Source organism: Chiloscyllium plagiosum, chromosome 4 (genome assembly GCF_004010195.1).
Source record: "Chiloscyllium plagiosum isolate BGI_BamShark_2017 chromosome 4, ASM401019v2, whole genome shotgun sequence".
Classification (NCBI taxonomy): domain Eukaryota; kingdom Metazoa; phylum Chordata; class Chondrichthyes; order Orectolobiformes; family Hemiscylliidae; genus Chiloscyllium; species Chiloscyllium plagiosum.
In genome coordinates, this window is record NC_057713.1 from 84,146,707 (window position 1) to 84,159,974 (window position 13,268).

Sequence of the window (13,268 nt, forward strand, 5' to 3'; positions counted from 1 at the left end):
GAGAAGGTGGGAAAAGGGAGAATGAGGCGGAAGATCTGTGGGGGAGAGGGAAGGGGGAGTGTGGGTTGAGAGCAAGGGAGGGGAGAGGGAACAAAGTTTTACTGATGTCCATATTTCTGCACTTCAACAAAAATGCAATGTAACCAGTTTTCTTGGGTGTAAATCTTACAGAGCCACATCAGGCTATATCACTTGCTTTGTGTTTTTAGCAGTTCTTCAAGCCACAGTCAGAAATTGAATGTCAGGTATGAAAATCCTAAAAATAACTAGTGGATTTATTGGGTTACATGACAATATACAGTTTCTCTCATTTCACTGGCTTATAAAAAGACTGCTTCATGCTGAATAAAACCAAGACAACAACATGCACTAATGATGTTTTCTTATTAGCAGCACCAATAAGAATTAATGGGCTTCTCAAAAGCTATTTCTCATTCTGGTGAAATAAGTTATTAACATACAATTGCAAGATTTGACTTTGCTAAACCTGAACAAAATACAGAGCACAAATGTAAATTATTTTGCACTGTAATTGACCTATATGTTCTGAGAGTTATTTGAAAAGATGGAATACGTAGTGAAGGATTACTTCCTTATGGATATCAAGATGCACTGCAGAAATTTACCAAAGTTCTTTAGACCAATCCTTCCAAACCCACGACCACTTCCAGCTAGAAGGACAAGGGCACAGGATACATAGGAACACCACTAATTGCAAGTTACCCTCCATGCCACTCACCATTCTGACTTGGAAATACATTACCATTCCTTCAAGATACTAGGATTCACTCCCTAGCAGCACTGTGGGTCACCCAGAGCACATGGACTGCAGCGGATTTTTTAAAAAAAAATCATTCACAGGATGAGGACATCACTGTCTCGGCCAGCATTTACTGCTATCCCTAATTACCTATGGGGCAATTAAGAGTCATCCATTTTCCTATGGATTTGGAGTAACATGTAGTCCAGTCCAGATAAGGTTGGCAGTTTCCTTCCCTGAAGGACATTAGTGGACTAGATGGGTTTTTCCAACAATCGACAATGGTTTCATAGTTTTACCAGACTCTAAATTCTAGATTTTTATACAGTTTAAATTCTGCCGTGGCAGGATTAGAACCCAGGTACCTAAGTGTCTTAAATTAATAACCCAGCAATAATACCACTAAGCTGGGCAGTTCACCACTACCTTCTCAAGGGCAACTAAGGGTGGGCAATAAATACTGGCAAGCCAGCAATGCTCACATCCCATGAATGAATAAAAAAATTAAACAGTAGATCTTCCAAAGAAAAGAAATTGAGATGGTGACAAATAGGAGCTGGCAGGCATACATTTTCTAAGGACACAGGCGTGCACACTTAGCTAGATGGCTGTCTTCATGACCCCAGGTTAATGGTGTAACATCTTCTTGTAATATGGCAGCCAACACAAACATGTGCTTGAGTAAGTTGAAACAGAAAAACATTAAGAGGTCATTGAAGCCCAGTGGATATTTGTTTGAAAGTTAGGTACTTTGTGAACTGCTTACAGATACACAATAATGGGAACTAAGTCTGTCATACTGCTGCTTCAGCAACCTAAGCATCCGGTTGCTGCAGTGTAAACATGTCATTTTCTGAGCAATAATTGAAATGTCATAACATTTAAGGCTATGGCCCAAGTGCTGGCAAGTGGGATTCGTGTGGACAAATTGGTGCAGAGTTGATGGGCTGAAGGGTCTCTTTTGTGCTGCATGACTCGATCAGAAACCTAACTTCCATCGAAGTCTTACACCCACAATTTGCTATACAGGGTGACAGCCAATTCTTTCGAAATTGACCAATTTCAAAATTGTGGCGAGATGGGAAAAAACATTCCCAAGTACACAAAATTGACAACAACCCAGAAGCAATTCAAAGATTTCTTGAATGAACTAAAATTATTTTAAGAATGCTCACCTGCCATTGTGGAAATGCCAAAAATGACTCCAATGGATAACTCAATCTGTGTCCCCTAAGGAAAAGAGCAAAAATCAATATTGTAATAAAATGTTTCACTACTTTAAACTATGCACATGTAAGGTCTGGCTCATTGCAAAGCGCTACTCTAAAAGGTAGCTAGAAAATCATTGCTGTACAGTACAATAATAAAATATTTAACTTTATAATACTGGGTCAGTTTAAGGTCTAATGCTGCACACCATTTGATCCCAAGCTCAGAGTCATAGAACTGTTCATCACAAACAGATCCACCAATCCAACTTGTCCATGGCAACCAGATATCCCAAATTAATCTCATCCCATTTGCCAATATTTGGCCCGAATCCTTCCAAACCTTTCCTACTCATGTACCCATCCTGATGTCTTTTGAATGTTGTAATTGTACCAGTCCCCATCACTTCCTCTGGCAGTTCATTCCATACATGCACTATCCTCCGCTTGATAAAGTTGCCCCTTTGATCCCTTCTAAATCTTTTCTCTCTCACCCTAAACCAATGCCCTCCAGTTTTGGACTCCCCTCCCCTGGGAAAAAGACTATGATTATTCAGCCTGTACATGCCTATCATGAATTTATAAACTTGTGCAAGGTCATCCCTCAGCCTCCATACTCTAGGGAAAATAGCCCCAACCTATTTAGCCTTTCCCTTGAGCTCAAACCTTCCAACTTTGGCAACAACCTTACAAATAGATAGATAAAAGAAAATAAAACTAGGCAGATTACTTAAGTGATTTTCACAATGTGTTGTTTCACCAGCAAAAATGATTGTTTCTTGGTTGATTTTTTTAAGATGTTGATTGGGCTCACCTTTACAGTACACTCAAATAAAGGCAGTCATGCTTTTAACTTAGTTTTCTATTGTTTGAGCTTCCAAGAGCTGCTCATGTTAAGTTAAGCAGAAAGCTTTCAAATTTTTATGCTGTAGCACCAACAGCCAGATTCCTTCTCACAGAAAACAGGAGTCCAAAACCTAATTCATACACTAACCACTCCTTGACAGACTGACCATCTCCAGCATAAGCCCCAGTTACCACACAACATCTGCCATCTGTTGGAGAATAAAGTACCTTCCAGACATACTGGAACCCATTCCAAAGGTACTGATCTCATTAACAGCCATACTTTGCTACCTGCTTAAACATAATGACCTCCCCTGGTATCGAAAGGTCTGCAGAATCTTTTGATGAGAAACCAACCTGCAATTAACTTTCAGGCCTGGTCTCACAAATAAACAAAAACGTTTGTTTGGTCTGTTTACCTTTTAACACAAGCTGCTAACTATAGTCCAAAGTCATATTTAGCCAACAGTTCCCAGTTCACTGCTCCAAATCAAAATTGATAAAACAATAAAAATGAAAATAATGAAAAATCAGTGTGGCATCTACTATCAGACTAAAAGCACTTTCCCTTTTTCTAGTACAATCCAATCAGCTTCTCCCTTTTTTTTAAATATATATAGTATCTCCAACAATTCTCACTTAGAATTCGTGTAATTTCCCGAATACCTGGCAGAGATATATTATAATAGAGTCATTTCAACAATGGATGGCAAAATAATAACAGGAGAAAATAGGGAGGTCTGATAACTATTTAACTCATGGATTGTCTTGAGGATCCTATTTACTTTAGTTTGTGAGAAATTTATTTCCACTGAATTTCTTCTATGGTAATTTTTGAAAAAAAACTCAAATTACAGGTAGTTCTTTAAACAACTGGAACAAGAAATTAGAGTTTCTCGCTGCAGACAACACTTGAAAGTGTGCTCAAAATACGGTTCCTTTGTAATTCCTTAAGTAAGCACATTCTCCTGCAAGTAATTCTGCAATGAAGTCCACCCAATTGCCCATTTTCTTTTCCATTTTCAGAACTGTAATGGGCAATTTGAAAAATAATTTCATTGGATGTGGCCGTCTTTGGCAAGTCCACCATTTGGTGCCTATTATCTTGTTTCCCTTTCACCTGGATGATCTTCTGTCACCCCAATCCCATAAAATATGCCCATCCCTTTCCTCTAAGCTTTATAGAGGAACCAATCCCTCCATGACACCTTGGTTCATCCTTATAGCTCCTGTTTTCCTCTCCCACACGCTTTCCTCTATAAGCATAAGAGATGCAATATTTCCCTACACATTTCCCATACCATTATCCTGGGCCTGTATCTAATAACTACTCTAAGCTTCATTACATGGAGAAGATTTCACAAAAATGTTCTACTTGTAAGCCTGATCTTCCCCTTACTTGCCAATTTCATCACCCACTAGCTCTCATTCTGATGTCCCAATCTTTGTCTTCTGTACTGTCCCAGTGAAGTTAACTACAGTCTCAAGGAACAATATGGCATTTTTTCTACAATGTCCTTTGCAATTGTTTAGTCTTAGTTGTGTTTAAGGACTTCATGCCATAATGAGGCTCCTGTCTTCTTTCTGCAGTCAGTGCTAACAATAAAGGTCAATTGGGAAGATGGATTGAAAAGCAAATTGATAATTAGAATGCCACTTTCAACAAATCACTTAAACAACTGTTCCTGTCCTTCTGTGACTATTTTAGACTGCCTTTAGTTCTAGAAATCACCTTCCAAAACTTCCAAAATTAAAATCAAAGAAAAGTTATGGCACAGAAAAAAGCCATTCAGCCCACCCGGAAAAAAACCTGCCACTCTAATTCTACCTATGAGCGTCAGGTGCTTGGTTTATCAGACAAAACCATTCAAACATGAGAGAAACAAAAACTGCCTACGTGCTTAGGTTATGCAAATATACCATTTCCAAGGAATGCTTAATGTATCTGATTACTGGAAGGTACACAGACACAGTTAGGTGTAATCCACCATGCCAGTTTTCAGTGGTTAGCACTGCTGTCTCACAGCTTCAGGGACCCGGGTTCAATTCCACCCACGGGCAACTTACTGTGTGGAGTCTGAAAACATTCTCCCGCTGCGTGGGTTTCTCCAGGTGGTCCAGTTTCCTCCAACAGTACAAAGATGCGCAGGTTAGGTGGATCGGTCATATTAAATTACCTGTAGTGTCAGTGATATGCAGACCATTATGGATTAGCCATTGGAAATGCAGGGTTATGGAGACAGAGTAGGGTGGTGGGTCTGGAAGGGATGCTCTCCAGAGAGTCCATGTGGACTTATTGGGCCAAATGGCCTGCTTCCACACTCTCGGGATTCTAAAAGTCTAAATAGTCCCCGGTTGCCACTTTTTCAGATGTCACCTGACTCAAGTCAAACAAAAAGGATTTTTTTTCCCCTTGTTCAAACTGACATTGCTTCACTGCAGGGCAGTACAATGTACAGATAAATTTTGCTTCTCTACAAAACCTATATAGTAGACTTACCCCTGAATCATAGCATGGAAGTTAGCTATTCAGAGTCTAATGTTAATGATTTTATGCTCCACACAGGCATCTTCCCACCCCAAATCAAATCCAATAAGAATTTCCTTTCCAATCTTTCCAAATGTCAATTAGGGTCTAGTCACATTTCTTAAAATGTTCCCTTTAAGATTAGTGTCTATGATAAACAATGAAGCAAAGGACATAGGTGAAGTACTTACTGCAACAATCATTATAGCATTGTCCAGGAAACCAAACCCAATGAAAGGTATCGCACTGTGAAGAAACACTGTAAGACATAAACATAATTGAATAAAAGATGTTTTCCCCAAGTAAGAAATTAAATAGAAACTCACTATAATTAAACATTACAATTTATGACCACAACACAATTCTAACAGTCAGCTTAAAATCAATATATTTTCACAAAGTTATCAAAACTATATTGATTTACACATTTTATGCACTATCAAGATTTACAAAAATATCAGAATTGTAAATTCAGAAATCCCTGTCAAATCCAAATTATCACCAGTCAGATTATTCGTCACTTAAATGTGGCTTTCAAAGGATTTTACAGAAAGCTATGGGGGAAAATAAAATTTTATTTTCTATAATTAGCATTTTGCTGAACAATTTTCTTAGACATTTTCTTTTCTCCTCTTGCATCTCTAATTTGGTAATTCTGTGAGGGAAATTGTGACATGGCAGAGTAGTGGCCTGACCTCAACATCAAGACGCTGTGATTGAATCACATTGTGTTCCTATAGTCAGAGGAAATTTGAATAGAACTTGTCTAAGACATTGATACCCATTTAATAATTTTTGGGAATTATTGCGTATGTCCAGAACAAAGAGGAGATTTCAGATCAATTTCCATTAAGATCATGCCAGTAAACTGAACTCAGTACGCATACAGCTTTTGGGAATGAGAATTACAAGTCAGTACAAAGAATTAGATCCAGCTCAACTAACAGAAGGAATGGTGTCCTGCATTAAAATCAGCCTGAGAGAATGGGAGGTTAGTTAACATCTTTCTGATTGACATTCACACACTTTCAGGACTGGCTCTTTCAATTTGGCTCAATGGTTGGAAGTTTATATCCTGGTTTGACCAGCCTCTCAACCCAGCAGACATTAGCGATGTCCAGCCTCTGGCTTCTGGCCCAGCTGAGCAAAGAAGAGTTCAGAAATAATGCTCGCAGAAATCTGGTTAGTGAATCAGAACAGAGCAAGGTTCTGCAAATGTTTAGTGGTGTCTTAAAAGGTGAAGAATTTATTATTTTGATAGATATGTTTATCCCAATGGAATATGTTTTATACTTATTATATTAAATGAAGTATTTCAAATGGACTGCAATTCTTTATGCACCTTATTTCAGATTAAGCACTTTGAAAATAAAGCTAATTGCTAGTTTGTCAATGGCCTGGTCTCAATAGTTTGTTCATATCCTAGAAGCTAAGAAAGAGATATTAGAGCATCAGAAAAGTTACAGTGTCCAGTTCACAAAGAATTTCAATAATATCACCCACTTCCCGAGACCCACAATCTTACGTCATTGATCAGTAACTATTAGGTAAAGTTGAACTGGTGCCCAACATGGACAGTGTCTGATTATAGATGATAGTAACTTCACCAAATCCAAAATAATATCAACTACAAGATTTGAAGTTTGTTTTTTCCAGCTTAATTCAAGTAAAAATAAGTTTTCAAATGTATAGCGATTGCTTTGTTGCAGCTAGCTGAAGAAAAGTGGTTATAAAGCAGAGATGCATTACCATATCTGTGCTGTGCTGATGACGGAGGCTTAACTTCCATTTCTTCTGCAAAGAGAAAAGTGAAATGTTTAGACCTGAATAAATAACTGCTTCTTCTAAATTACACATCAAAATAGCACACCACCAGAACACTACACCACCATGTAGCACAGGACACTAAGGCATTAATGAGATTGACAAAGATGATAAGGTACCCAACCTCTAATGTCGCTGAGGGCAAATCAATCATCAGTCCTCGAGCCATTTTGTACAATGCCCAAATTTCAGAGGATGCTATCACCATCTATCACTGTATTCCCATGTTGCAGAATTTCAATACATCACCCACCTTAAAGCCTTGGCTTAAAAAAATGTTCTGAGACACTTTCCCTACATTGAACATGTCTCATTTATCACCATAGTTTGTGACACTCTCTAAATTGAACCCATAATGAAAGGAATTGAGTGAAAGATTCTGTTGAGCCTACCTAAAATGTTTCAACATAACTAAGATTCCACCACAAACAGGGTGAAGTCTAAAGCTCAGATCGAATCTCTATACTAAACTCAATAATTTAAATCTCAAAATGATTATGTCCTTGCCTGTATCATTAGAACTAAAAAGTAATGTTAATTTTCCAAGGCCTATTAGTACCAGAGGCAAACATGGGGTGGAGATCATACCTGTATTGCTGAGGCTGGTTGTTCATTTTATAGTGCTTACTTTTAGGGGTCACATATTTCATTTAAGATATTTAATCATACAAATAGCATCCAGGGAAAACTGACATACAAAGTCAACAACCAAGACTATAATTTTGCACAACCAATCCTCTTTAATCATAAAACACCATTGCAATGCTTCAAGAAATAATTTAACAGAATAACTTCAACATCTTCATATTAATTCAAATCATTAATGCAAGCATGATTCATTTCAGGTCTTGATCTGAAAATAGTTCTTATACTTGACTTTATTATTGAGAGTAGTTAAATATTAACTTCTGGTGATACGTTTCACCCCATATGCTTCAATGATGATTCACATATCTAATATTGGTAACATTATGTCGGTTTGCTTAAAATAGTGCTGGAGATAGTTTACATCTAACTAAGAGGGTGGCATGAGAGTTTTGGTTCAATGTTTCAGAAACCTCCAACAGTACAGCCATCCTTCAGCTTTGAATGGAAGTGTCAGCCTAGATAACTTGAATCTACAACCTTCTGACTCCTAAACATGCTTTCACTACTAAACCACAAGAAAAGGGAAGACGATTAGGTCATTTATCCCCTTGAACATGTTTCACCATTCAACTAGATTATGGTTAACCAATGCCAAAACTGATCAAGATTTCTGAGCCAGCATTACCTAGTTTTTCATTTTCTTCCATTGATTGTATCAGATAATGCTCTCACGTGTTCGCCATGGATGTTGAAAGTAAAAGGACATCAGTCTCTAATGTCAGAGAAAACAAATTGGCACAATTTGAAGTTGATGATCTCAGCTGTGTGAAGGAGTTGAATTGCACTCACAGCTGAAGCACCGAGAGCCTTCAACTGTTCAGCGAGGCTTGCAATACCGCCTCTTCACCGTTCAAGGTACAATCATTTTCATTCTTATTACCTACATGGAAAGAGCTGTATGCCTATTATATTGAATTGACTTAATTTTAGTTAGTTTTCTTGTCACTCAACAAGACCAAATATGCATGAGTAAAGATGCCTCGTGACTTAAATGGAATTCAAAGCCGGATTGTTAGAGTCTGCAATCTAACAGCACAAACTGAATCATGGTCTTAAAACCTTTACTTGATTTTTACTAAGGTGTGATTACATTCTAGGTTTGGTGTAGCCAAGAAATATCTGAAATACTCAATTCCTTGAGTTTGTCCTATTATAATTAGCCCTTGTAAAATTTGCAGCAAAAGACTCTCCATTTAGATGGTGTCAATTATATTATTATAAATTCTTGAACACAGACATTACTAAGTTTAAGCTAAATATGCCTAGCATCCTGAAGAGAAACAAAATTGGATTCTGGTAAAGGAAAGTTAAATAGACAGATGAATTTGCTTGGTGCTCTTTCATGACAGAGTGCAAATTATTCATCATCTTGAAGAACATGAAGCATTACTTTCAAAGAGCTGTTTGCAGCTTCTTGAGGATTATACTAATATGGGCCAGATGGATTATGTAATGTTACTTGTCACAAGATATTGCAGATGTATTCAAAATAAAACTGTATTCCAGAGCCACACATTAAAGTTACAGATTTACAGGAACTTTTTCTTTCAACAATTGTGCCCACACACAGTCTATACTTATACGGTCAGAAACCCAAATTTCCAGTACCTACAAGAGTTAAATTACTCCAGTGGTAATAATCTGCTTAATCAAGTCAATAGACATGTACTACACAAAATTCTGGTTGACATTACTCAGAAGAAATAGTTTTATGCCATCGTTTGGCTTAATTTTTAACTTGTGGTGCTTTAAAGTGAAACAATTATTAATATGTAATATGTCAAAGTACATACAACACTTTGAAATTAAGATCAGTTCAGTGATAGGTTTTGATTTCTGGAAATGAGATTCTTATTTCTCTGGAAAACAAAAAGTGACTTTTTAATTAGCTTGTTACAGGAAGCAAGAGTTACTGCAAAGTCACACGTTAGCAAATGTTTCTTTTAACTGAAATTTCTTGATAGGATCTGGAACTCTGCAGAACCTTCAGATGTAACCATTAGACATAAACAGAAATTACCTTGCAGTGCCTCATTACCTTAGTTGAAAGCTATAAGCTTGGTATACTAACAAGGAAAAGCTATAATGAAAAGGTTGCTCTCATAACTGTTCATGGATTGAAAGGATTTAAAGATAACCTTTTCCATATGGAAGAAATCAGCAATAATTCTGTCTGGAATAAGCTATTAAGGACAAGGCTATACAAGGATTGAAAGCAAATCAGCCATGTCTGGGAAAAAAGGGGGTTTAAAGCTACATGAACAAAACTGGTTGACATCAAATTGATAACTGGCTGCTTTACACTACAAAAATAAACTGATTGCCCTGCAGAAGAACTTAAGGACCTGCAGGAAAGCTGTGTCTTCAAACAGACAATTAAGGCTAAATGTATACAGGAACAAAGAAGCTACTTTTAATAAGAATCTAAAGAATCATCATGAATATCACATCACAGACCCCAAGGACAAAAATCTGAAGAAACCAACATCTGAACAATTCAGCAGCAGAACTTCAAAGAACAAAACTGCACAAGGATTAAACCTTGGACACTTCCAGAGACAGACACTGGTCAAAATCATAGCTAAATTCCACCATTAATCAGGTCATAGCCAAGCTGAGTTGAGGCTTAACTTGTTTACTTGAGGGGGTCATATTTTGGTTGCTACATGCCACACAGTGTTCAGATGATGCCACACCTTTCAAAACAATGCTGCTGACGTGGCTTCCTTCTTCCATAACAATGGTTTTCGCTCACTGTGGTTAAGGTGGTCCTCAACTGTGTCAGACCTATCACCCGTACTTCTGCACTCACCCCTTTCCATCACTCACAACAGTGGGATCGGAACCCCTTGCCCTCACTTTTCATCCCACCAGCCTCTGCATTCAAAAAGATTATGCTCCACTATTTCAGACAACTCCGGCAGAATGCCACGACCAGCACATCTTCCCCACATGCCCCCATCTGCACTTTGCAGGGATTGTTCCCTCTGGCACACCCTAGTCCATTCCTCTAATCACTAACACGACCCCGCTTCACACAGCATCTTCCCATGTAACCACAGAAGGTGCAACACCTGCCCCTTCACCTCCTCCCTACTCACCATCAGAGGCCTAAACAGTCTTTCCAAGTGTAGCAGCATTTCACCTCTATCTCGTCCAATCTTGTGTATTGTATTTGTTGCACCCAATGTGATCTACTCTATATTGGAGAAGCCAAATGCAGGCTGGGTGACCACTTTGCAGAACACCTCTGGTCTGTGCGCAAGCATAACACCATCCTTCCCGCAGCTGGCCATTTTAACACAGCGTCCTGCTCACATACTCACGTGTCTGTCCTCAGCATGCTGCAATGCCCCAGTAAATCACAGTGAAAACTGGAGGAACATCTCATCTTCAGACGAGGCACTTTACAGCTTTCTGGACTTAATATTGAGTTCAACACCTTAAGATTGTGAACACACTTCCATTCCTTATCTTTCTTTTAACTGTACTTGTTACATTCTGTCATCATATCCTCTTCCACCTTCCCTTTACCCCAGTGTGACTGCTTGTTCTTTGCAGTCTGGCAATATTCCGCCGTTCTCACATGACAAAAACTTATTCTGAACTGTCAACATCCTTACTCCCCTGTACCCCACCCCATCCATTACCCGCACACCGCCTCCCTCCACAACAAACTATAGCATAAATGCTGTCCCTTCCACACTTCAGCTTAAAACATTAACTTGCTTTCTCTTCATGATGCTGCCTGACCTGCTGGAGTCTCCAGCATTCTTTGTTTTTAGTACAGATTCCAGCATCTGCAGTAATTTGTTCTTATAGTTTAAATAATTGTTTCAGTATTTGATAGTCTGTGAGATTTCTTAATATTTGCTGAATTAAAGGTAATTTCAAGTGATTTATCCACAAAGCTGTCTTCTTAGGGAACTAGGATTGTGGGTAATCCAAGATGGAGGACAGAAAAAAAGTGTGCCTTTAAGAGCTGCTCCTTTTGAGGTATTTTAGGTGTTGGAGGTGATTTCCTCAATTTCCAAAAGCATAAATTACTGTTCTATAAACTGTTCCGTTGTTTTAGAACTTTGAGGAAAGTCACACAACAGCACTTTAAAAAGGAGGAAGAGGGACAAAGACAGAGACCACATGGTCAGAGAAAGAAACCTACACTGACACAGAAGTGAATCTGCACAGCTACTGCCTTTACTGATTGAGTTCAAGTATCTCTGGATATCATAGTGCCTCTAAGAAAAATTTACAGACAGCGAAATTCACAGCTGACCTTGGAGGAACCTGCGTGGGAGAGCTCACAGCACAAGAGAAGCTAAGTGCATAGTTTTTAAGTATAACCTTGCTGTAAATCTACAACAGTGAGTCGACTGGGTTCATTTTTGATTATATCTTTTGCTGAGATCTGTCTATATTATTTTATAAAATCATGAGGAACATGGATGTGGTAAATAGACAAGATCTTTTCCCTGGGGTGAGGGTGTCCAGAACTAGAAGGCATAGGTTTAGGGTGAGGGGGAAAAAAATTTAAAAGGGGCCTAAAGGACAACATTTTCATGCAGAAGGCGGTATGTGTATGGAATGAGCTGCTGGAGGCTGATACAATTACAGCATTTAAAAAGCATCTGGATGGGCACATGAATAGGAAGGGTTGAGAGAGATATGGGCCAAGTGCTGGCAAATGGGACTAGTTTAATTTAGGATATCTGGTCAGTACGGATGAGTTGGACCAAAGGATCTGTTTCCGTGCTGTACAGTACACCTCTATGACTTTAGTCAGAAGATGACAAGTAGTGATATCAGTAAGACAGCTATCAGCCTGAAGAAACTGGATACATAACACCCAACCAATCAGAGAGATCATATGCTTTCATGTGTTCATATACCAGTGTTTCAGGGATGCCACTGACCATGCAAAGGAGCAGCGGTTAGCAAGGGTTCATAAGCAATACCTCTGTGGATGGGTGTGTAGAAGGAGAAGCAGAAGACCAAGATCAGTCAAAAGAACATAACAAGGGACAGGTACCCAGTTAACCAGAATTAATGAGTTGATATCCCAATTCATCCCATTCCCCACATGAAGGTAGTCTTTCATACTTACTGTTCTTCATGAACTCCAGTCTCTTTAAATGCTGATATATATGAAAAGTATATTTTTGAAATATAAAAAAAAAGAGCCATTTCTCTCGGTCAGATCCACTGATGTCAAGTCGGTGTTCTTCTCCGACCACTGCCTCCTGCTGGTCGACTGTCACCTACAGGACGAGCAGTGGGCTGGTAAGGGAACGTGGAAGCTGAACACCAAACTGTTGACCCTGGGAAACATTGAGGAGCTCAAGAGGGACTACGCAGGTTGGAGAACCATGAAGCCCCTCTTTGAGTCCCCAGCGGACTGGTGGGAAACAGTAAAAGGGAACATTAAGGTTCTTCATCCTCAAAGGTGTTCAGGAGG

The 13,268-nt window shown here is 38.8% G+C and overlaps 1 protein-coding gene and 1 long non-coding RNA gene across 3 annotated transcripts in view; one reads left to right on the forward strand and one right to left on the reverse strand.

Moving 5' to 3' along the window:
* tmem65 (transmembrane protein 65) overlaps nt 1-13,268 on the reverse strand; it is an 88,428-nt gene that overhangs the window by 32,984 nt on the left and 42,176 nt on the right. For both annotated transcript variants that reach the window (XM_043688531.1, XM_043688532.1), the window contains 3 exons: nt 7,091-7,135; nt 5,533-5,600; nt 1,936-1,990 (listed from right to left, as the gene is read on the reverse strand). In XM_043688531.1, coding sequence (XP_043544466.1) covers nt 1,936-1,990; nt 5,533-5,600; nt 7,091-7,135 — 168 coding nt within the window. The remainder of the gene's footprint in view (nt 1-1,935; nt 1,991-5,532; nt 5,601-7,090; nt 7,136-13,268) is intronic.
* LOC122549168 overlaps nt 8,534-13,268 on the forward strand; it is a 17,798-nt gene continuing 13,063 nt past the window's right edge. The window contains exon 1 of the long non-coding RNA XR_006311441.1: nt 8,534-8,668. This is a non-coding gene — a long non-coding RNA (uncharacterized LOC122549168). The remainder of the gene's footprint in view (nt 8,669-13,268) is intronic.